The sequence below is a fragment of the Anopheles stephensi genome, chromosome 2 (genome assembly GCF_013141755.1).
Source record: "Anopheles stephensi strain Indian chromosome 2, UCI_ANSTEP_V1.0, whole genome shotgun sequence".
Lineage (NCBI taxonomy): Eukaryota > Metazoa > Arthropoda > Insecta > Diptera > Culicidae > Anopheles > Anopheles stephensi.
Window position 1 is genome coordinate 37001596 of NC_050202.1, and position 25735 is coordinate 37027330.

A 25735-nucleotide genomic window follows, 5' to 3' on the forward strand; every position below is an offset into this window, starting at 1 on the left:
AAAAAAATCCAAAATACCTTAGCTTATAAACTATACATTTTAAAGTTTTATAAGTGTTGTACAATTGTTTAAATAAAAGTTTAAATTAAAGACGTTTTCCCTTTTCCACCGGAGTTTTCTCATTACGAATATTGGTCCCACTGGACAAAATTACGAATATTGTATAACAAAAAGAAAACATTAGCATTGATTTTAGCATCAACCAAAAATAAAACATCAACGCACACTTTGATTATTCGGTAGCAGCAGGTGTGCGATTGACGTGTGCTATTAACATTTGGACAAAACAATCAAAAACAATAACCAATTCTATCGAAATTGCCATGTGTAACCTCATTCAGGAGTAAAGTTTGTATGAGCCAAACACAAAATCAGGAACCTTAAGTTAAAAAATGTCAGTGCAGGGAGAGCAACCCATACCTCCATCGATAGAAGCGCTGGGGTATCGGTGGATAAAGCGGATAAGTGAAGGTGCATTCTCGAAGGTATGTTACGGTATCTGCTGGACTCTGAAGAAGCTCACCGAATAATACCTCGCGCATGTTCCTCCTAGGTGCATCTGGTAGAATATCACAACCGAAGAAACAATTGTCTCGAAACACTAGCCTGCAAACTGATTGACACGAAGAAGTGCAGCGAAAAGTTCCGCAAACGATTCCTCCCAAGGGAATTGACGATACTGCTACATGTGCGCCATCCGTACATCATCCGCGTACAGGCCATCGTGAAGTGTCGCAGTAAGATCTGCATCTTTATGCGTTTCGCCGAAATGGGTGATCTGCTGTCGTTCGTCATTGAGCATGGACCACTGGGAGAACCGCAGACACGCATCTGGTGCCGACAGCTTGCCCTGGCCGTTCAATATCTGCACGAGTCGGGCATCGCACATCGCGACCTCAAGTGCGAAAACATTCTGCTGTCCGCGAACCTGAACGTAAAGCTGAGTGATTTTGGATTTGCGCGGTATGTCGCCGAGAAGAATCGACAACCCCAGCTGAGTACAACTTTCTGCGGTTCGTTTGATTATTCGGCGCCGGAATTGCTGAAGGGAAAACCTTACAATCCAAAGGCGTCGGACCTGTGGGCACTTGGTGTTGTGCTGTACATGCTGCTTAACAAATCCGTACCATTTAAGGGCAAAACGCGTCAGGTGTACGAGCAGCAAATGACACGAGCGTGGAAGTTTCGGTCGCGTGTGAATGATAAGTTATCTCCAGAAGTGAAAACGCTCGTCAGGAGTTTGCTCGAACCGAATCCCTTGATTCGGTGGACGATTGAGGAGGTTCTCGTCTCCGACTGGTTGGTACAGGATCGTCGGCTGAGATCGTTAAATGCTGAGGAGTTTTCGGCCCTGGCAGAAGCAAGAATTTTTGCCCGGTCCTCCATAGATATGGAGCGGGTTAAGGAAAAATTGCGTCAAATGGAAAATGACGAACAGTCGGTGACGGTGATCAAAGAAACGGGATCCAAATTAGGCTTCACCAAGCATTCCGATTCGTTGGTGTCTATGCGCACCTCACTTTTGGACCAGGGTTCGGATTCTAAGCTACGAAGCAGTAAATAAATCTTAATAACACATGATTAAAGATTACTGATCTGCCAAGGCAAGGAGACGGATGGGAACTGGATAGCTAGGTGCTAGCTTGAGCGACGCTCTGTAAATTAATAAGAGATCTCTTCGCAAAGAAGACCTCCAGATTTAACGAAAATATCACAATAGGTTGACACAACAGGTTGATCATGTACAGGCTGCTAAGATCATGGAAGTGATAAAGGAATGGATCACTGTTAGATCGCAGGATGATTCTTCCTAGACTTGTGAAGGGTTTCATGGCTTAAAGCGTACTCCTTGATTCAATCCAATTTGTGCTAAATTAAATGCCTCAAATCGCGATCCACCTGTGATGGTTCTTCTAATGTAGGAATACACTAGCTGGCAGGACGATGAACTACGGGAGGTACACAGGTCAGTCAACATAAGCAACAAACAATCGGAGAAAGCAACGTGGCGATGGCAATAGCATTAAGCATCTGCCTTATACTCCCATTTGGAGACAAATGCTGGACTAACGGGATATAAGCCACCATTACCACCACAAGAGCCACCTGAGCAGCTAGCCATAAAAACCACCTAGCCATAAGGACAGGGCAATAGTAATTGCAGATGAACCGTCAGGGGTTTTTTTTTTCATTTATTTACAGAGACTTTGGGTAAGAGCCGTCAGGGAAGAAGCAGCATCAGTAACTGCAGATTGCACATAGAGCATTCACAAACGAAAACAGGACATCCCCTTCTTATTTAGAACTCGAAAGCCCGCACGGATGCATTCCCAATCGTTCGATTTGGCAATTAAAATGAAGTCGACGAAGCTATTTATAACGAGTACGAGGATTGCCGATTTATACATATCGTCGGCGTAGAGTTAAAGACATGATCATCCGCGATAACGCGGATTGCAGTCGTCGCATCTGGTCCCAGGTGTGGTCTTTCCCTCGTTGATAAAACCTCTAGTGACACTTTGCGTCCTCCTGGATGTTCAGGTGATACGGGATGAGTCTCGCAACAGAGTACAATTTAGCGAAGTTTAGCTGTACGGAGAGTCTTCGATACCGCCTCTTCAACGAGTGGTTTCCATGACGCATGGTCATGCAGCATGACACCATGGTAGCGGATCGACACTCAATCACTTTGTTCCATACGGCTCTGAAGCTGGAGCGCTGTGCTAAATTAACGAAATCCTTTTAGCCACGTTCGAAGGATATTTCGACCCGTATGTGTGGAGTCCTTTAGAAAGACCATGTCACCACCAAAATGTCACCAGGCGACTCAGTCCATAAAGTCTTGTTATGTGTTATGTCGTGAGGCATAGTGGAGACAGATCAAGTGCGCAGTGTACTACACCCCAATAAAATGCGATACCCATAGGATTGGATCTAGGATCAATGCGACGAATCTAAAGTACCCGCTTGCTCTGATTCTGACGGAGACCGACGCGGACTCGGAGACCGGGAGTATCAATTGATGACGAAAACCTCGAGATAGCGATCGTTGCTTCGAATAACAACGAAGCAAGCGCAACATCCGAAGGAGGCACTGCTGTTCAACGGAATAAACCGTGAGCGATATCGAGGATCAAATCCCATCCAGACCGCCTCCCCGTACGCGTAAGGCTGACTACTTTACTACGGGTAAAACCAAGTCACAGAAAGCCAGAAATGGCAGGCCGAGACCTCTCGAGGTTGTAGTGCCAAGGAAGAAAGAAGAAGAAGAGATATCGAGGATTGTTGCAGCAGGCCAAGACCGCGAAGCGGTTGTAGCGCCTGATGAGTAAGTAAGTAAGATGTCCCGACCCAAAGCCAGCCAAAGCCAGAAGGATATAAGAGTCGGGGCACGCGACTAGGATGCCGGACTCATGCCCGATTAGGAAAGAGCTCCGTCAGGTCTCCAATCTATCGAAGATCGGATGCAACCGAGGTTCGAGCGACCTGGTCACTTGTAATATAATATTTAAGGAGAAAGAAATCGAAAATCTGTTAGAGAATGTGAGTTCTACAGCGTAGCTACACGTGTCGAAGAGCGATTGAATTATCTCCTTCTAGAGGTAGATTCAGTTCGCATATTAAAGTACTATTCCATATCTATTAGCTTTCTTCAATTAATAATACGAATATAAAAATCAGGCAAACATAGCTAAGAATAATTGAAGATCAGGATGCTTTTCTGGCTTAGATCGGCTATAATGTACGGTGTCATTACCATAATCAAGATCTGTGAAAATGCCATAAATACTACACAGTTTCTGTACAAAATACATAATCTCCTACAAAAGGCAAAAAAAAAAAAGAAATAAATGTTACCAACTACTTAGACACGCTGCTAAAGCACAGTGCAGCAGGTTCTCGATGCAGGCTCGAAGGAAGACAGAAACAACTGAGTGACCGAAGCGTGGTACAGCACCCATATGCACCACAGTGAGTGAGTGAGTGCCGTGGTTTCCCCATCGCCAGATGCACTTTCGCTTTCATGAGCGCACGGGTACAAATCGTTTTCCCCACCTTCGGAGCATCGCATCGCTGCTCACCCACCAGCAGCCCCACAGCCGTCGTGAGTGACGTCGTCGTCGTCAGTTGGTGCGTGCTGGGTGAGTTCTACCCCCCGGTTTCGCTGAGTGCCTGGCGCTTGGTGTGGTTTTGGGCCGGCATCGCACGAGATCGTGTTTCAGTTCGATTTTCCGTCTCATGATGCGCACATAGCGAGCGCTACGCACGTAAATCGGGTGAAACATATGTGAAATACAGGAGAAAAAAAAAAATAATCCAGTTGGAAAATCCGACGGAGACAGTGTTTGGCAGGGTGATAACGGCCAGCCGGATAGTAGTACGGAGTCCGTGTTGAATGTGATAATAATGTGTATGTTACCGAGGCCAGTAGAAGCCGTGGTTAGAAATCGACAGTGATCGTGTATCTGGGCTTGTTTTGTTTGTCCTGTGTAGCGCGTTGAAAGTGAAATTAAGAATAAAGGCGGCTACGAGTCCTTAGGGGGGGTGTTGTTGTTGTTGTTGTTGTAGTTGTTGCATGAAGAAGGCGCACAACGTTTTGATAACCAAAGTGTTTTTGGCAGTTATTGGTCACCATTTTCAAACAACGAAACACCGGCGGAAAGCTTCTGCTCGACTGTCAGCATCATCGGTTCGTTCGTTCGTGTTCGGAATGTGTGTATAATAATGTCCTAGATTGGTTCCATGGTGGAATGATACACTGCTCGAATCCTGCACTTGGTCTCCAGCAGGAAAAATCCGAGAGCGGTTTTGTATGTGTGTGTGTGCGTGCGTGTGTATGTATGCCTGTGTGTTGGTGATGTGGCTTAGTGTGCGTGTGTGCAGTAGTGTGCTGTGGAGAGAGTTTTCCCAGCCTTCGCTCATGCTATCGCAGGCAGGAAAAGCTCGGTATCCATCCTCAAAGGATACACGCGATAAACTATTCGAGTGTCGCCCGTCGTAAAACGTGGGTCGATCCGAAGAACGATTTAACCTAACCCACCAAACTCAAAAAAAAAAAAAAAAACAAAGAAACAGGCTTCCAATGAGAAGCTCCTAAGATGCAGCAGAATTCCCTTTCATCCTACGTCGATCGTGTCGCTTTTTCGTTACCCGGTGGACGGCGCCGCAAACACACGGGTTCGGTTGGGGTCGGTTTGGCGTTACGCAGTGCTCGCTAGAAGATAGAAGTTTAACCGGGGTACCGAGTGTGGCAAACGGGAATAGTGAAATTCGGTGGTTTGTGCGATGCAGTTGGAGCAGTCACAGCCAAGCACGGCCGCTAAAGAGAGGATATGGAGGTCAAACGCGGCACATCCCTTACTGGTTGTTCGGTAGATTCCTTGTCCGGTCGTGTGCCGTGTGTGTTAAAAGGTGTTAGATACAGCCTCGTTCTACGTGCCTAAATGGAATGCACACATCGCCGAATTTCGGGCAATGGTGAATAATTTCGATCGATTTGACTACACATTCACGTCACCGCCAGTGTGCCAGTGGATGGAAGTTCATCATAGATCGGCGTGTGGCTCGCCTCCCTTGCTCGGACTCGGATGTGTAGTTGTGAGCACAGGCAGGCACCAACCAACCAAAACGGCTTTTAAGGGCGCTGTGTGCCTTGTGTGTACCTTGGAATGTTTGTGTGTCAGGCCACCCGGTTTGCTCCTGACAGAACCCGATCTGACAGTTCCTCTGACGTTGGGGAGAGAAAAATTCCCTCCCATCCATGCAAGCTTTTCCAACCAAAGCCAACTGAGCGAACCTTCCTATGCTCGGAAAGAGTGTGCACTGATGCCGGGTTCTTGTGCTGAACAGTTCCCACTAATAAAAAAAGAAAATGAGGAAAAAGTAGGAACTGCTGACATTCAGTCTGACCGGGATAGGGCTTGTAATTAAAAGTTTTAAGTGAATGTTTTGTGTTTTTGAACAGCAGAAATCAGCCGGAAAGCTACCTTTACCACTACGACCTGTTCCAACAGTGAAAAAAGTAAACAAATGTAGAAGAGAATTTGCTGCTGGCCTCCCAGAATGTGGGGGAATCTATTGTGTAACAATCGAGTGCATGGAAGCATCAAACTGAATCATCCTTATTATAGCCCAAACGAATTGCGGAACGGAACCAAAGATACAGCTACCAGTGCAGTTTGTTTAATCGTAAAATATTAACAAAAGATGAATCCACCGATTCACGAACTGCTCGACCCGAGCATTATCCATAATCCCTGCTAAAATAGGGCGCGTCATCGCCCGTGTTCGCCCGCCGCAAGAACTTCCTTATGCGCAATAAAATTGCACTTATGGCTGTATCTGCTCTCTATCGGTGCTGGTGTAGTGAAATTTGGACACAGTTTTTTTTTTACAAGCCCTTAACTTAAACCGTGATGCACTTAATTTGTGTCCTCAAGTGAGTCGTGTGCACCGAGAAAGAAGAAAGGATAACATAATCAAATCAGTGATTGGGTACATGATGTGGTGAAGTACAAAGGTGATAAAGCGGGATAAAATACGTACAATTTGGTGCCGTGTTTGTGGGGAGGGAGGTTATGGAGCCGAAATGAGCCTTCTTTTCGAGTGAAACTATACGGAAACAGCAAATCGTTGTTTATGTACAGTGCGTTTATTGGGAACAGAGAGATGTGTCTTTTTCCTTCCATGTGTTCCGCTACATGTGCCACTAGGACCCCCCCCCCCCCCCACCCTGTTTGTTTGTCTGACTGTGTGTGTGATTCGAGTGCCTGATTCGGTGTACCATTGATTGTTAAATTGTTAAACCATGTTCCAAGCTGCTTTTAATAGTTTAGAGTTTAAACTTATCTAAACTTAGTGTAATTTTCGCAATGCAGCACGCCCAGATAAAGGATATTTTTTAATGCACAAGTGTGAACCATATTCCCTAGAGCAGCCCCCTGTAGGGTGGGGAAATGAATTCAGGCTTTAGTCGGGACACGAACCATCGGCAGGCTGTATTGCGTGCGTGAGTTATTTTGGTGTTTAAAAGTACTTCGAGAAGCTTTTTTTGCTGCGGATTCGAAACCGACACACTAATTCTATCGGTTACGTGCAGGTTCTGCAAGAATTTAATAAGTTCAAATATTAGTTTAACTAGCGTATGAGTGACAAGTGACGGTCGAAGAAGGCTGTGTCGAAAACGATAAACAGTTAAAAATCTCTGCCGGAGCTTTGGCTGTTCCAATGAAACGTTACTCACCATTGATACCAACAAGGTGACACCTGTTTTGGTTATAATATTGCGTAGTATTATTGTTGGTACGTTTAAGCAGGTTTAAAAACGACAAACTAAATGTAAATGTTTAAGTGCTCTCTCTCTCTCTCTGTCCCCTCGTCCGTTTCTGACTACCCACCCTAGTGATGAATGAATTCTCTCCAATTTGAGTTGGATTTGTTGTTAAGGAAAACATGCAGTGAGATTCAATTAATGTATGACACTCCACACCAAAGCGGGGTTCATCATTTCGTTTTGTTTCGTTTGTTTGTTATTGTTGGTTTAATGCAACGGGTTTTCCCAAGAATGGTGTGTTCGCTCTGTTTGCGCGTGAAATACTAGTCCAGCGCTCGGACAGCGGAATTGATCGGTGGTGTTGCGGCCTTGTGTGCGATGGTCCAAATTATGGCAGTACAGTTAAACTGCTGAAGAAAGCAAGAATTTAGCAATCTCTACTAGTGGTGGTGGCGCTATTACTTAACCGGCCGTCTTACACCGATGTAGCGTCGAACTTGGGGTCGATAGGTGGACAGGATAGAGAGGGAAATACAGCTGCTGATCTACAATAGCAAAGGTTAGTATTTTATGTACTTTTAAATTGATTATTACACATATTATTGATTTACAAACAGCTGGGTACCTTTGGAGAATAGAATTGAGATAAATGATAATGATACAGTTCAAATTGATGTGCTTCGGTTCTATTATTGCAGCCTGTTCGTAGCTTATAAAACACAAGTGTCTCTATGTTTAAAACACTTGCATATTGTCCTCTATTCAAACATTAACTATATGAACAGAAGAGAGGCTAAACTAAATCTTCCTGCAACAAGCAATCGTACAAAATTGCTAAACTTGTAGAACTGTGGTTGGGAGACATTTTCTTATCCCACCAATTCATTGATGAACCTTGTTGCCTTACGCACCTTCGTATTTGGAACTAAAATCTCAAAACGTCGGAGAGAACCATTTTCTGGCTTTCTTGACTTAAATTTACCTGTATCCTGAATAGCCAGTCACACGTCTTGCGGGGCTCCACTCAGGGCGGTATGCGATATCCGGTGTGAAGAGCGACGCCATTAACGCCCGTCCACCGGACGGCTCTAAAATCATGCTTGTGTTGTTGTTAATTTATAAGATGCAGCAGATGAGCTGGTTCTGATATTGAAATAAATAACATAATAACATATTTATTGTGTTGAAAAAACGGCGTCAAGCCTATACTTAACTGATGCTTTAAAAAAAAATACTTAAACCTGATCCACTCTATCCAGTACAAAAAAAATTACTTAAAACTGATCCACTCCCACAGCAAATGGGCTTATCAAACAGTGGCGGATAAAGCCCCTGTGGAGGCACTAAGCAAAATGCAAGTTGGAGGCCCCTAACATGTCCAATTCATTCACTGGGCCAGAGACAAAGCTCAAGTGGATGTATTATACGACGCTCCTTACAGAGTGCGGGACACTCATCATAATCGAGGCATTAAGGACCTCACACCCATGTTACTGGGATTCCTTGGGGGTCTTTGAAAGCTTGGGACCTTAAGCATCTGCTTAGTTTAGTTTGATCCGCCGATGTTGACGATAAGTATATAACGATTTTACTAGCTAAAATCGCTGATGTTCTATTTAATTGAATAGAGACACAGTAGAGGACAATACATTAAGATCACCTTAAGGGGTATGGCAGACAATTTTGTGATCGTACATGAATTACCAAATAATTGGGCTTGGATAAAGCACCTAATTAAAATAGAAATACAATGCGACAAGCAATGTTAAAAAAAAAGATCGTCACCATGATCGTGATCCTGGTGACATCCTTATAAATCCAAGATCTTCAGCTAATTTTTACAACAACAAAATAAGTCAATACGTTGATTATTAGTTCCATAGCTAAAATTAGGCAATTTTATTGTTTTTTTAAATTTTCATTCAAAAACCACAATCAGCCAGTCAGCAGAAGAATCGGGCCCAGCTGTACAACCAAAAAGGGGCGAACAAATAATTTAAAACACCTTTAAAACGAACGCCTTTTGTAAACCTTTGCTAGGTGGCCAATTAATAACAAGTATCGATATGAAAAAATCAACATCGTCAACCCTCAACACCATACGTTAAGTGCGTTATGGTTTCGGGAGTGACGACCCCCGACCACACCAACCTTCCTGAACAATAATCGCCATGTCGATTGGGAGCATCTGCCATAGGGCGGTGGTAATAGAGCCATACACACACAAACACATTTCCTATGACGATTTGCTCCTGCTTCGCTTCGCACACACATACGGCAGACGAGCACCGACGTGAGTGCTCTGATGTAAATGGAAAGGAAAGCGAAAAATTAGAGCAAACCATTCTGACCGATTTTCTCCTGTCCGGCGGAATCGCTTCGACGCTTCGCTTCAGCGCCGGCCATCAGTTACCTTACCCCACCGCCCATGGTGCGGCAATTAATTCACGCGCTCTCCACGCCTCTGTGCTTAAGCAGCATAAAGATCGTCCAGTGTTGCTGTGGTTCAAATCTATTCCGCATCGCTAGCAGAAATTGTGCTCGTCCTGATATTGCGACAGGGGCGGATTGCGATTTTCGGGGCTGTCCGTTTTTTTTTTTGTTCGATAAACACACCGGGCACCAGAACTTGCGCTAATCCGATTGATCGGCTCGATCGGTACGACGTAACTTCTTACGATCATTTCCCTTGAGACACAGGATGATCGCGAACCGATCCTCTGAATGGGATCGGCGCGCGGATTTACGCGGATTATCAGCAAGCAAAAAAGGACGGGTGGGACGAGCGAAGCGAAGAAGGTGAAGAGGCATGTGGCATGTGATGTGGGTTAAAATTACAAAAAAGAAGACAAAAAGTGCCCTCACAAACGTGAGCAGGCAGGCTGGCAGCACACCGACGACGACGTATTGGGAAAGTGCGCGAGCAGGAAGAAGCCGAGGTGGTGTGCGACGAGAAAGCGGCTAAAACGGCGCACCGCACGGCGTTGTGGTGTGGAGGAAGCCGCTTTTACATTACTGACCTATATTTGCCCGTACGCACTCATACCCGTGCAAAGCGCACGAACACAGCTAAGAAGGGGTGGCCTGCGAAGTGGTTGGGCGCTCGAGCGGCGTACACGGCGGCGTACATTCACGTGGATAGAAAGAGAAAATGCAATAAGCGAAGAAATTAAAAGCGAGCACAATTGAAGGAAAATGCCACCCCGGTCGGCCATCCGACCGCATCACACCCGCCGCCGCCTGCCGTCGACAGCGAGTGCGCGCCAAAAAGTGTTCGTTCGCTACCGAACTAGTATTATTTTTGAACCCGTAATAGTGTTGTCTACTGCTGCTGAGCTACTGCTAATGCTGATGGCACTGCACTGCACTGGCGATGCAAAAAAGAGCATGAGCGCTGCTAAAATGGGTAAATGGGTTGGGTAGGGTAAGAGCGGCCGACCCGACCGGGGTCGGGAGGGTGGTGACGGGACAGCAACCCAAGTGAAGCTCGACACAAGTCGACGACCGACTGAGATCAAACCCCGGCATCAAACCCCGGCACACACTCTCACCGAGTGTGCAAGCGATACTCACGCGCATTGAGTGGGGTTATGGTTTTGTTCGCTGTGACCTGATTTGCCGCGTTCGTCGGCGCACAAGCGAACATTACGCCATCCTCTTTCGACACAACGACAAGTTGCTTAGGTTAGGCCCTCCAACGCGCGCGTTTCCCTACGGGTAGCTCACGCTTACCCCATCGCACTCACCGGGCACTCTCGAGGCGCTGCAACTCGCTGAGTGCAGTCCCGATGTGCAGTGCCACCGGCAAGCAGGCAAACAGAGACTTCGAGGTATACGTACAATACTCGATACGCCGCCACCCATGGAACGGTGGTGGCGGTTTAGGCCACCAATAGGTTTTAGATGAATGGAAAAACAAGCTCAACCAGCCCCAGATCTACACCGCTGTTGCTGCTGCGCTTTATCTAGGCCACTACTGTTGTGCGTGGTGGACTGGCCGACACGCCAAAAGCGAAATAAAAAAAAAATGGCGTGCTCGCTTATGGGTCATATAACGCACGGCAATACGCGATGCGTAACTCGAAATCAAAGCCACGTGGAGCACACAAATGGCGAAAGGCCGCGCCGGACCTCGTGTGCATTAATGATCCACAGCTTCCCTTCGAAAAAGGCAACGAAACAGGTGGTGAGGCAAGACTGAAAAAGTTGTGCCCCGTCTCTCCTCCCCCCGCCTCCTCGCGCTCCAAGTTGATAGATTGGATTGTGGGGATGGTTTGTGGACCACTGGACCGACGCCGCCGATATCGGAGAAAATGCGACAGGTTATGACAGGTCGAACACTCCGCTAACGCAAAACCTAGCCGCGATCGCGGATTCAGATGCATTATGCAATCGTTGCTGAACAAATTGGAAACCATTTTGCAGCGCTGCCCCAACAGCGAGCGGCGTGCGCCGTTCTCCACAATCTCTTGTCCCCCCCCTCATCAGGGACCAGTGTCTCGGTGTGTGTGTGTGTGTCACGACGTCTCTCTATTTCTCTTTCTGGAGCTCCCCTCCGATGTTGGCTTCGCTCCGTTCCGAAGTGGACGAGTGACGCCAGCGACCAGCAGCAAGCAGACAAATGCTGGCGCAAACCAGCGAACCAGCGAGAATAGAGAATAGTAAATAACGAGGGAAAATGGCTGCCACCGAGTAGGGTGAAGTGGGGTCGGCGAGGTGGGGGGGAGGGTATGGTAGTGGAGGCAGTGGGAGTCTGGTGGCACAAATTCTATTGCTTGCTTGCTGCTGCTCCCACCGACCCGCTGGTGAAAACGAGAGTTAGCGCAAGAGGAGCAACAACAACAAGTTGGTAGGAGACGCGCCTACTTCTAGCGCCATTTGGAGCAATGCAATGCCGTCGTGCCTTGGACGCGAATGCAGCCCGCGTGTGTACTATGGCTTTTTCAAAACGCGCTTTTCGTGTTCGGGCTGATGGTATATCCCTTCTTTTCGTGCGACCTTTTACGAATTATTCCGCGCACAGGCGACCCACACACACACACACACACACACACATTACATAAGATGGCTCGCGCTTGTAGTGGCCATCGATCGCCTCTTCTATGATCGCTGAATGTGTTTGTGCTTTTGTTTTTTTTTTCTTGCTGCTATTACGATCTCTTTCCATTCCACTATCGCTCGTCGCCGTTCGCAGCAGCAAGTGGCACTAGTTCTTTGACCTCATTTTGCCAGACGGGTAAGCCAGTGGGGCGAGCGCAGTGGCGTAAGTAACACGGCACTGGTCTAATGAGAAACCGCCGAGAAACCTGGATACGCTACTATCGATGATTTCATTTTGTACCTAGCGCTGTTGCTCGATAACAACCAAAGAGGCAAGTAAGTTAGTCAAAACAATGCATATCTTAGAGAGTGACATTAGGCGGGTGACGTTAGCTTAGTAGTGGACAGAACTACTAATAGTTGTCTGTACTCACTATTAAATTGCTGTAAAAAAATGGTTATATGGGAAGATCTCTTGACGCGCTTTGTCGTAAATGTTTTATCATCGCATGACTAACAACCCGAATTTAACACAACTTTAAAGATACAATGATGGACATTCCCATTAGATCATCCCAATATCCAGCTCTGAAACTAATGCTTTCAATACTTTTGATCCGTACAACAATTCCAAAATATGGTAAAAGCAAGCAATCAACATCTTAACATTCCATCGACTATTTGGTATTAATCTTATGTCTAATAAATTTAGTCTATTAATCTAAAGACATGGAGCGGTCCGGTGGCCGAGGCGATAACGGCGCCGGTCTTCACACAGCTGGACCGGGGAACAAATCCCATCCAGACCGCCTCGGGCTGACGCTTTGCTGGCTTTGCTACGGGTAAACTCAAGTCACAGAAAGCCAGAAATGGCAGGCCGAGACCTCTCGAAGTGGTAGTGCCAAGGAAGAAGAAGAAAAAGAAGAATCTAAAGATATTCACCATAAACCACGACCTCTAACGATGTTATTATTATTAATTTTAAGTGACAGGATAGAGCATCAAATCCTACTTGGATCTTTCCTCCGTAGTAAGAATAAACTATCTAACTACTGGGTTTTAATGTAAGAAATTTGGCAAGCTATTAAGATGGCCCCGGCAAGACCTAGCAGTGGTTCTTGAGAAGAGAAAAAGAGAGAGAGAGAGAGAGATCTTAAGAATTTACAAAGATAGGGACAAAGACGGGAACTGTTAAAATGAAAAATGACGGGAACTGTTAAAGGTAGGATAGTCAGATAGATGGTGACAGTTGTTGAACGTCGTTTGTGCTCTAAGGGGAGAGTCTTTCTGGCCATAAGGCATAGGTTTTGTTACTTAAGCCTGACACGCAAGTGACGGAAAGGTACGTAAAACAGAACAGAACAGAAGAAAAGGACTATCGATGGTATTGGACTTACTTACAGCGATAAACGAAGATAACAAAGGGATTCTTAGGGAGAGATTCAATGCTGTAAGATAGAGATTCGATAGATGTAAGATTCGCAAGATAGAGATGAAGACAGAGATTCAATAAGCAACAGCGATATAGATAGGAAGGAATGGTTATATTACAATAAACCTACGTATATTAGACGTGGCAGGTCACGTGACTTGCGACATTTTCTTAAAACTCTAAACAAAACAACTATACTCGAGGATCGATCCAGCCAAAAAACCCCGTATTATCTTTGTCGGGAATGCAATATATATGATCGTTAAATATTTGCTTCGTATTTATCCCTAACATCGCTTATTATACCAGAAATATGTTAATTAATTGAATATCGAAGTATTAACGAATTTTTAAACCGGAATTCATATATAGTAATATTTAAGAGCAAGCAGCAAACTTTGCTCACTTTGTTATTATTTTATATAATAATTGATGTATGATAACATGTTGACACATGGCTGCTAACTAGGCTCACTAACGGAGTACAAAACACTAGGCGTCTCCATAACACGGCCCATAGTTTTAGTCAAGGAAAGCACGAAAATGCGCATTGTTCGTTCTTAACCTTGAACTAGAAAATGAATTCTTGCATCCAATTGAACACCGTTGGATACGCCGAAAATTCCAAAAATAACCCCATTCACAAAACTATACCGAAACGTACCGCCCCGTTGCCGTAGCCATTATTTATTGCAACACAGACACCCCATCAGGCGACCACCACCAGCAGCATAGGTCTTACTATCTAACTACAACCAGTGGCGGCAGTATGTGGAAAAAAGGGAAAAGCAACGAAACCACTACCATCAGCTGATTTTGGTATGCAACGTATGCGATGCTGCTGCATTCGCTGCGATATCACGACCGGCAACCGGTAGGGGCAACAGAGGCGCGTGCGGAGAGTAAATATGCTGCTCGCCTATGCCCGTACCGACCCCGACCGCTCAAACAGGTTCTGAACCGTTGCAGTTGAAATAGTGCACGAGTCAAAACATCATGACGTCACGGTAATGAGCCATTGCCTAAGAGATCGAGCGAGCACTCGATGCGTCGACACCGTGCGTGGTGCGCGGCGTCGTGTGTCGCGTGCAATGTAACCGCGTGAGTGCTTTAAAGGCACCTACCGAGTCCGAACAAGCGAGAGCGAGCGATCGAGAGGGGAATTGAGTAACTCAGCCTGGTGGTGCTACGCAATTGCGCTACACACATATGTGTGATGCTGCTGCTGCTGCTGCTGCTGCCACTTTTTGAGTCTCCACTTTCGTTCGCGCAACCCCTCTAATCGAAGGTTCGTTGACCTCATTTAAATAATTTTCGCTCTCAATCATTCTTGGCAAGTTCTTGGCAATTACAAACAACAGTTCTGGTGGAACTGGTGGGTTGACAGAGGTTAGCAAACCATGTTTATTTACCGCCGCAATGTAAACACGTGTAATTTGCTGATAATTTTGTTGAGTGATTATTTTTAAAGATGTATTTTAAATTCATTTTATCGAATATATTCTAATTTATCGTCAGAGTCAGAGTGGTCTTTTATAGGCATAACTCACTACAAACATTTATAAATTATGTATCAATTTAAGAATGAAGAAATAGGAGAAGCGTAGAGTTACGAGCTTGAAGCACCGCGAACGGAAGGCAGCTAGAGCATTTGTTTTTTTTTTAAACTAGATAGGGACGGCTTGGTCGTTCCTTACAAATTTGTTTATTTGTTAACTTAATCAATTTTTTTACGGACCACAAAGAACTCTCAACATTCATTTAGAATAAGTATTTTTACAATTGTTTATCACCAATCGCTGAGATTCAACGAGCTAAAGTAGATCATTTGATGCCGATAATCCTACACTACAACCTCTAAAGGTCGACCTGCCAATTCTGAGTTCTAGTTTGATATTTCCCGTAGCTTGATAGTCAGTCCTGGGCACGGATAGGTGGTCCGGATAGGATTTGGTCCCCGGGCCTGCCGTGTGAAGTTTGTCATCGGACCGCATAGAGTCAGAGACTCTAGTGATCCATTCTATGGATTACTCTAGCTACTCTCTCATTATGCAACTCTTGAACAGAAAATCCATGATGACCTCTCTCTTGGTCTATTATTTCAGAATTTTTCTTGACATTAGTCATCCTTAGCTGATTGGTAACTTCTCCGTATGGAAAAATAGGACGAATGTGATTTATTATCAGTCATGTCAAGTGAAGTCCGCTACTTCTAAATCTGAGGAATCCCCGAAACATAAGTACACAGCAGAATAAAACAAATGAAACGGCAAGGTAGTTCTTCCCTTCATTTTGTCCCACGGTTAGCGATTTAACCTAGGATGCAATAGTTAGTCCTACAGGCAGTTTAGTTCATGTAGTTCATAACTATTCATGTACACAGAAAGAAAAAAACAAATGCAAAGTATCGCCCAGCACCTCAATACTGAACACAAAATGGCAATTTACCACTGGATCTGGATACCCATCCTGTGCAACAAAGAGAAAGTGATGTTATGAGGTCTTCCTCTGGATGGGGAGTTTTTTTTGTTCATATTCTGCGTTTGTTGCCATTGTAACTGGGACAACCTCCGGGAACCTCCGGGAGAAAGCCCGTGATATGGAAGCGGATCACTCCCTGGGACCCGGGCGGGGATTTCAGCACAGGCAAAAGAGAGTGGTGGTGGCGGTGGTACATATCGCTCTCGCGCCACTACTTGTACAACAAGCGGCTAAGTTATAGGTTGTCTCGCTAAACTTACTGGTGATTCAGGGCGTGACGTTCATCATCGATGAGATCTGCTCATAAACCCTCAACAGCCAGGGCGCGCGCGCCAGGGCACCCCCGTGGCGGGTGTAGTTGGTTGGTAGTTGATGGACAGTCTAGCTTTGCCGGTGGCTCTGAAAGTGACTGAATTGCCAATTGGGTCCATAGGAGTGTTTGCTATCTCGTTTTCAAAACATTTACACTTGCGTCTCTAGCTGTGTTGCGTGCAGCACGGTGGTTATTCAAACGTCATTATAAACTCCGGACAAAAATTGGGATATATCCTGGGTGTGTCTGCAAAAATAGAAAATAAAATATAAAGTCATGTTAGTATTTTTTTTCTCAAAATTGATAAGATAACTAATAGAAAACTAGAACTAGCTGCCATCAATCTCAACACCTGTTATGAACCCCGCTCTGTTACCGCGTGGACAGGCAGAGTTTTACTCTCGTTTCAAACGGTTTCTCCAACGGAAGGACGGTGGAGAAGAAAATTCTCGCTAATCCCTCCTCCCCATCTCGAGAGATTTAGGGCTCGGGGACCATTCTCCACCAGTAGTGGTTACCCCACTTCCACGGCCGGTCAACTCACTAGAGAAACCGGTTTATCGTACTCACACACGAGAGGGAACGGTTGGCGGTATTTCAGCCCTCCTTTGCTGCCCCAACATATTCATTCGCGCAAACGTGCGTGGCCTATGTGCAGTCGGCAGCAGCTTAACTCACTTTCGCTTCATTCATTCAATGCGCGTAGTAGTGAACCACAACGATGTACACTCCCGACTGCCAAGCGTGATGACGTTACAAGTGGGGTTGCCTCCTCCCTGTCATGATCGAATACCCCTCCGCTCACACACATATTTATGGGGTATACCGTCGTCTTCGCGCTGTCTTTCTAGATTTCTATTCGGATTTCGCTTAGATAAGCCACTTCAAGCCTACCCAACGGTCTGGAACCTTTCCCCTCGCTACGTTTCGTTTCGCTCCCCGCTACCTGGCACCGCTCATACAGTCAACCGATTTAGTTGGTCATTGGCCCACGGATTGTTCCTCTCATGTGTGTGTGTGTGTGTGTGTGGGTGAGCGTATGCGAATGAGAATTAGTTTCCCGCGTGTTGGATCGGAGGAATCGCGCGACTCTCCTCGACGTGTAACGTCACACGCTGATGGGGTGGTCGGTCTTCAGAACACTGCTTGGGTGTGAGTTTTTGGACGCTCATCACCGTAGGACCATGTTGTGTGTGCTTTTTTTTGCATATTTCATGTGAGTGAGCAGTCGTGCGAACGATAATGCACTGGGATATGCTGAGCGGAGAGACCGAACCAAGCGAGCGAAAACGATCGTATGGCCGGACAGGGATGGTGGGCCGAGCGACGAGCGAGAGAAATTGACCTTATTTTCTATTTCTGTGCTCACATGCTTCAGCAAGTATTCAGTTTCTGCATACTGTTTTGAACTCAGCGCTGGCTGTATGAGCTGGCCTTGTTGTGATTCGGTGAGCGTGGCTGCTCATTTGATTTGTCAAACCAATTAATTCATTCTGGCCGTCTATCTCCATAATCAATTTAACGCACCTATAAAACCAACAATAAAACAGATATTTAAATGCTCTATTACAAACTTATACGCACTAATGTAACATGAAGCTGGGCTATAGGAAGACTTGTCGTCTTCTTAAAGACCCGCAAACAGTACATTAGTAATGCTACTGGAAGTTCATCAAGGATTCAAGTTATCTTCTTCAGCAAAAAAGGGCATTACCAGCGCTGACCACACTGATCAAAGCAAAGGACAGGTTTCCAAAACCAAAAAAAAAACAGCCAGGAGAATATAGACATAATGGTGCTCCGTTGTCGCCGTAATGGTTGTGTGCTAATTTAAAAGGTTTCCATCTAATTTCGAACATCTTTTACCTGATGTCCTGGTACATCAATGATCCCTCAGGTGTCATCAAATATTTATACGCACTTCAGCAGCAGCAGAAGCAGCATCAGCAAAGGGTTGTCGGAAAATGTATATACATATCCGGAGACGATTAATTAGTGTAATTGTGCAAGCCACTGTACCGAGTCCTTCTTAACCTATTTGCCCAGCTTGCCAATCGGAATACGAAGAAGAAGCTTTTTACAGTTAGTTCGGATGTTTTTTTTTTTCCTGCTGCTGTTTTTAAATTATTCTTGCCAGGTAAAAACAGTACCAGTTGCTTGCAAATATTTGAAATCGTCGGGATCGGTTTATTTATTAATTTTCATTTTTTTTCTACTTGTAGTTTCTCAACCTACACAAATTGGAAGAGTTAATGAAGGAACGTTTCAGCATGAAAGGGGCAGCGCTGAATATGAATAAGAAATGAAACAATTGCCTTGGGGCAACGGACCTGACTGTAATTGAATGCAAAACGTTAATAAGCTCGTAAACGATGAGTTCTGGGACGGAGGCACCTTTTTATTGCCGTCACGGAGTTTGTGATTGATATCTAGATTTGCCATTATCTTGCCCCATTTTAATGCATTAGTTTGATGTTCGAAACCATTCTACGATCCAGCAAAATGAAACGGTGTAATCCTTTTTTTCCCTAGATTAGGTGTTAGGGCTAGAGGCTAGATGCTTTCTAGTTTATAATCGCTCAGGGGACTGTTTTGAACCGATAGTGGAAGAGTGCAAGTATGTGGCAGAACTTTGCAATCATTCAATGGAATTTTATATACATTTTGGAGAAATTTGCAGTGCGTCTCTTAAGCTTGGCGAAGGCCCTTTTTTCAAGAAGCTTTATCATGCCTTTTTCTTCTTGGTTTGTAAAGCACTTCTTAGGTCATGCCTGCCATTTTTGGCTTGCCCAAAAGGTGGGGTAGTCACATGATTAAAACGACGTCTGGTTTATCACTTTGAACCGTACAACGCCAATCTTCAGGTTCATGTGTGGAATTAGGTCATCTAGAGAAGCTGAGGCGTCAAAGATAAATCAAATATGGATACAGGGTTTCGATGGAATACTTTAACTGGACAGTAAAATATTTGAATAGTTGCAATCATACAATGGAATGTCGCATTCAGTTAGGGGAAATTTGCAGCTTGGCTGTGGAACTTTACACTCACCGTTACAATAACGATGCTATAATAACACAATAAAACTTACAATAATGAACATTTTAAGTGCTAAATCAACTTCCCATGGAAGAATTTAGAAGGATCCAAACTGATATGAAATGACACCATTAAAATGACATTTTTAAGTTTTTTTAATCGTTCTACGGTCTTATGTAGATCATACATGTTGTAGAACTAGGACTTTTAGAGGGACTTTATATCTTATTACGCCATATCTTTGTAGCAATAAATCAAAGAAACATAAGGTTACACTTTTCGGTTAATATTATCCTTATTGGTTATGTATATTTGTACTGAGCATAAGTAAATTATGTATTATCTGTGATATTTGAATCATTGCTAACCGTATAACCCTCTTAAGCTAGATTCGAGAGGCAGGTGGAGCAGATTTCAGTCTTGGCCACATTTTTTCTGATAAACTTTCTTATATTTTCTTTTATTTCTTTTCTGATAAACGCATTTAAGAACAAATGCTGCAAAAAGTTGTGCATAGTAAAGCGAAAAAATGTAAAGCAGTTAAAAATGTTAATTTACCCTATGAAAGGAAAAAAGAAACAAAAAAATCAGGGTAACGCACATCGCATCTTCCCAGCCGAATCCAGCCACACAATCATCCAGTCTCGTGTTGCAGCATCTCCCACTCTTTTGCCTCGTTTTAACCTCCACCAGATCCGACCGACGGTGGCCGTGGATTATTATGTAACCAGCGACAGGCATAAAAAGGCACACACTACTACTACTACCATCACCACCGCCAGCCAGCCACCACTGCCACAGTCCGGGGAATCCGAAGAAGAAGAAGGAAAAAAAAGAATAGAAAAACGTGTTTGCCAAACCAACCCAAAGAGCTTTGATTCACCTTTGCTTAACTGGGACATTTCAATCGGCATGGGAGCAGCAGGCTTGATAGGAGGGAATGGGTAGGCCTCAGCCGCTGGGATCGTAGGCTGCGGCCGGTTTCTAATGGACTCCCTCCCCCCTCCCCCAACCATGGCAACGTTCTTCCCCTTTGGCTATGGAGCTCACTAGTTCACTGGGTTGGCTGGCTGGCTGGTCGGTCGGTCGGTTACTGGTGGTTGAGTGTGGCTGGAAAGTATGTCACGAGACTGCTGTTAAAGTTGTTGGTTGTGGATGGGGAAACACCAAAACGCTCCCTCAGCAAGACCCTCGATGATCGACTGCGAGTGAAAAGGTGGAAGAGAATGGGACGGCTAAATAAGAAGAAAGAAGATCGATAGTACGATCGTGTATGGACGTAGAAAATATCCCTGGGATGTGCTCGGCTTATTGCAAAATCCTTGTGGTCGAATGATCGAAACGAATGTTAGTCAACACCATATCGTAGTTGTTTCTGTTCAAATGAAAGCTCAGGAAGCTCAGATTCTGAGTGATTATCTGAAGCGCTGCGATTGAAGAAAAAAAAGTCATGCAATAAGCTTCACTTGCAGCCTACCAACCGATTCAGTAGCGCTGGTAGTAATCGCTATTGCAAAACAGCATGACAGCTAGCATAAACTGTCCAGCATCTGCATTTTACATAGACCAGACCGACGGTACAACTATGTCGTCGTCTAAGGCACGATCGGCAGCGATGCTTTCAACGTGTGCAATGCCAGAAGAATACCGATCTGTACGCTATGCCTGATTTCGGAGACCTGCTTGCAACACACCAACAGCCAAGAGAGTTCCTAGAGGCGTGTGAAATATCACCGTCATCAGCTGAATGTGCCTTACTTGATCGTGGTTTCCCCGAACGGACCGAGGGGGATCCGTCGCTATTTTATCTCCACCACCTTTCGAAATCGGCCCCGAATCCGACGAAACCGTTTCCCTTAGCGTTGGCATGATTGGTGGCCTCCAATCCGAGGAAGCCTCCAATTCGAGTGTTTCGGCCTAACCTAATAAGGCAAATGTATGCTGCTGCTGCTGCTGCTATTGCTGTAGCCCTACCGCTGCTGCCGTGGCTCGCGTCATTTGGTTTCAGCGCGGAGGTTCCTCCAGTTCTGGTCGTTACCGTATAAAGAAGTGGAAATTATGTTATGGGAACATCGTCCATCATGGCTAGCTCACCAATTCTGAGGGCTCCGGGTAGGCTGGCCGGCTGGCTGGCTGGACGGCTGGCCGTGTACTGCTGCTACGGCTCACTGAATCTAGTGCCACGATTGTGCCACAGCATCGAGCATCGGGGGGGGGGGGGGAGAATGGAAAACGGATGGACACTATGGGATCATGAGCAGTGTGTATTGTTTTTTAGGTTTTCCACCCGTTTCACCTACATTTGACAGTTTGAAGCGAAGGAAAATATCAAGTTTAGGCTGCAATCCCCTCACACCGACCGTTGGCAGCCTGGTTCGGTTTCGCAAGCTACCTGGGAAGACTTTTGCCATAGATGCAAAAGCTTCGCAATATATCGTTAACCTTTCTGCCATCCGTTCATTCGTGGGTTTGGTGCGCGGTGCACGAAACGAAACAACGGCCAAGGAAAAAAGGCGCACGAGGAATCGGGGATTTATGGGTCAATCTTGGGTAGCTCTTCATTTCCAGTCAGAAGCCTTGAAGGCCGCTCACTGTGGAACTGAAAGGACCACAACATACCGATGGATTCCTTCGCGTCAAATAAAATCAATACAAACATTATAACGCGCATTACGAACACAGTATAATAACATCGTAATAGTGGAGAAACACTAGGATGGAAAGCGTGTTCCAAATGTATTTCATCCATTTCATAGTCGAAGGGGGTTATTTCAAATCTTAACAGGATCGTCTATCTTTCAAGCACACGTTTGCCATATCAAAAGTCTTGGAATACATGGGTGGTATGATGACCCCCATGGGGCTGCTCGGTGCTAGATGCAACAATGGTACCCGACTTCACACGGCAGGACAGAGTTTCAAATCTCATCTGGTCCGTTCCCCCATAGCGAGGACTGACTATCCAACTATGCGGTATACACTTGCTCCTAAGCAACAACTTAGTGGAGTCCGAAGAGTATCAATAAAATCTGTTGAAAATACGTTGAGCATTCAAACACATTGCTATTTAAAACGTTTTTGTTGATTATTAACCTTTGCTATTCCTAGAAAGGGGAGCAATATTAATTAAAATGGAATAGGTCCTGCTATGTAAAAGTCCTGTTCCTCTCTCCATATACCATTGAGAACCCCAAAGGCTCTAGCATCGAATTGGCCGTTAGCTACCGTTTAAAAACCCTTTAAAAAGCGTCTTCTGAACAAAACATACTTTAAGAATAGAACGCAACAAGCTCGTTTGCAAGCATTTAAGCATAAGTTTAAACAAACATTGGCAAAGTACCGCCTTGCGCCTTGCTCGAAAGCTAACGTTAAGTCGTTAATTGCATGTGTTTTCGATTGAGTGGACAGTCGGAAGAGCGTGCCGTGTTTACAGAGTCTAATATTTGTTTCCTACTATTTGACTTTCAATTTCAAGACACATGTGAAAGACAAAATGTCTCAACTTCAGTTGCCATACATTTTACACTCAGTTTTTTCAGTGCGTTTTACCTCGTAAAAGGAGTTATCTTGTCCTTATTCCTGAAAACTTTACAGCAAGCATTTCATGCTTACTTTGAATTTGAAATATGGTATTCACATAATAAAAGAACAGATTTGCAAGTAAAGAGTGTACTGTAAATTTTGTTTTACTATTATTTTTAAATCACCCAATTGGAGCAATTAACTCCACCTATAAATTCACACATTTTCCATCAAGGGCTTTGTATCTGTTGTGTTTAATTAGAATTAAAGAAACGCAACCGACATAATAATCAATAAGCTAGTGAGCTACTGAAAACTATCTATTTATTAAAAGTGTTCCTGTTGAGGTTGAGGACCTTCTTCCCCACTGGAAACAACATTCAAAGACACAAGACATGGACATTATATATTGAGTAATCATCATCATTCGCCCACTAACAGTTCAACGTGCTATGGAGATATGAGCATGCAAATAATCGGCTATCACTCGTTCTTCCATCAATAATTAAGGGACCATTCCAGATTCATCCATTCTTCCAGGCATGGTATCAGGTTTTCTTAAATCACTAACTTTGGTTCGTTGGTCCAGTTTGTATGTTGAGCCAGATATTATGCTTTTGATTTAGTTCTAAGAGGCATATTACTAAGTAAAGCATACTATCAACCATTGTCAACGGAAACCATATAACGGCTATGAAAATTATTCGCAAACTCCATCAAATTCTTTGGGCACTTGTTAGCCATAAAAGGATACAGGGCAATAAATTCCATCGCTTGGTCAATATTCATTCCATTACCAGAGCGTTGCTATGCTTCGCTACGGATGAGTTGGTTTAGACGAGAATCGAACCGGCATCTTACATCTCTTGCTTGGCTGATCAATCAGCAAACATTTGTGAAACAGATTTATCATTGGAACATCTCACTAGAGTTTTTAATAAATAAAATCTCACTAGAGTTTGCTGCATTGTTGTAAAAGTGGATGACAATATCACATATAAAATAATTTAAAAGTTATTTATCCGTAAAATTTCCCAGAAAGGTGAATCTATAACACTCCGTTATTATTAATTAGTTAATAATTAATAATAACCGAGTGATATAAATCGGTTATCGGTTATCGGTTATTATTAGTGTTGGGAGAGTTTATTCAGAGTGAAAAAATTAAAACTATTTTATGGAATCGGTGGCAGAGGCGCCAACGGCACCGGTCTTCCCACGACAGGACTGGAGTTCAAATCCTATTCAGAGCGCCTCTCGGACCGCGGGCCTGACTATGGGTAAAATCAATCACGGAAAGCTAGAAAAGGGAAGAAAAGGCCTTTCGAGTGTCACAGAACAAAAAGAAGATTGGACAAATGACACATGCTTCTCTCCCAAACATCAAATAGAACTTGGATTCGATGCTCTGTTGTTTCTTTTTCTGTCTATGGAACGTCCGAAAAATAGGCACAAAATATTAGTATACTTAAAACAACGTTTGAAAAAAATATATTTACAGAGCATTTATATAATTTCATCGATGAAAAAATAGAAAAAAAAGGTTTTAAATACGCAAACTAAAAATATTTTTGCAATTAAAAATAGTAAATAGTTTGCAATATTCCATTAGGCGCAAACATATTACGTAGTTGCTAGCTCAACACGCTGCTCCGAGAACTCACATTCCCACCTCCCAGGAAACAGGAACATGCCATCTAGGGGAAGTACACGTTTCCTCATGAGTTCCGTAGCGTAAGAATAATCCAACCGTCACGCGAGCTCCTGCTCGATGTCCTGCTCACTCGCGGGGTTACTCAGGTTCATTGTCCCGATAAAATTTCTGGATCCTACGACAGTCAGCTCCCACTCCCAGGGTTCCCCAGACATAGTCGTGTTGCTCCAGTTTCCGCCTGCCGTTCCTCCCGAAACCCGTTCAATGTCAATGACTTGCGTTCCGTTGCGTCGGTGCGTAGCACACGGAGAAAGGTCAATGTCCTGACAGAAGCTAGTGCTTTTCGGGATTCTCCCGTTTCCTACATAATGTGTACATAATGTACACAATCCCCTTGAGTAGGCTTTTTCGGAAGGCCTGAACCGAGGTCGCGCATGCAAGCTGAGAACGTGCGGAGGCGAGAGAGCGAAAATGGTAAACGCACTTTTACGCATGGGGCCGCTTTTGTTAGGTTGGGTTCACTGACCGAGGACGATGAGTTTGCTGCTCCAGCAGGAACAAAATAACGATTTCCCAGTATACACTTTCCTGCGTGTATTGATTTTATTTGCAGCAGGGGTGCTTTAGGGCGAGCTTATGGATGGGGGGGCCGCCTTCAGTAAAGCTTTCCATATAGCGCGGTATATATCATTCGCGACATGGTATGACGAGTTTGGTTTAGTGCTGGAAAAGATTAGGGCGTATTCTTTACATTTCTATAGCACGTTTGCTAAAGCGTCGTATTTGGCTTCATTGTGAGATTAGTCATAGAACTTCAATTAAGTGAATCGGGGAAAAAGAACCATATGATCCATTCACCAGTGGTATATCGAGACTTTCTTCTGACAGTTATTACCACATCCTACCACACTCTACGCGTGCGAGTACACGATCTCACACGATTTTGATTTCATTTAGAAATGAAAGAAAAGTGACAGTGAAAA

At 44.5% G+C, this 25735-nt stretch overlaps 2 protein-coding genes and 1 long non-coding RNA gene across 8 annotated transcripts in view; 2 read left to right on the forward strand and 1 right to left on the reverse strand.

Moving 5' to 3' along the window:
* Nucleotides 1–234: 234 nt before the first annotated feature.
* Nucleotides 235–1588, forward strand: LOC118517657 (testis-specific serine/threonine-protein kinase 3-like). Its single transcript, XM_036064005.1, has 2 exons — nucleotides 235–485; nucleotides 554–1588. Exons 1-2 carry the CDS (start codon nucleotides 393–395, stop codon nucleotides 1562–1564), a joined length of 1104 nt encoding a protein of 367 aa, XP_035919898.1. The 5' UTR covers nucleotides 235–392; the 3' UTR covers nucleotides 1565–1588.
* Nucleotides 1589–7540: 5952 nt separating this feature from the next.
* The window catches only part of LOC118517667, a 41097-nt gene continuing 22902 nt past the window's right edge, over nucleotides 7541–25735 (reverse strand). Inside the window, exons 2-5 of one of the 6 annotated variants that reach the window (XR_004908339.1) lie at nucleotides 16487–16785; nucleotides 8256–8416; nucleotides 7741–7818; nucleotides 7541–7683 (exon numbers count right to left, since the gene is read on the reverse strand). This is a non-coding gene — a long non-coding RNA (uncharacterized LOC118517667). The other 5 variants (XR_004908340.1, XR_004908341.1, XR_004908338.1 and 2 more) reach the window with 5 other exon arrangements.
* The window catches only part of LOC118517661 (protein hunchback), a 35890-nt gene continuing 17879 nt past the window's right edge, over nucleotides 7725–25735 (forward strand). The window contains exon 1 of the mRNA XM_036064037.1: nucleotides 7725–7832. The gene's annotated coding sequence lies outside the window, so the exon portion shown is untranslated. The remainder of the gene's footprint in view (nucleotides 7833–25735) is intronic.

What these genes read in the sequence shown, in the direction of transcription:
- LOC118517657 (XM_036064005.1), top strand. Translation starts at nt 393, where the DNA reads ATGTCAGTGCAGGGAGAGCAACCCATACCTCCATCGATAGAAGCGCTG. An exon ending in GTGAAGGTGCATTCTCGAAG is followed by an intron (nt 486 to 553) that starts GTATGTTACGGT and finishes TGTTCCTCCTAG; the next exon opens with GTGCATCTGGTAGAATATCA.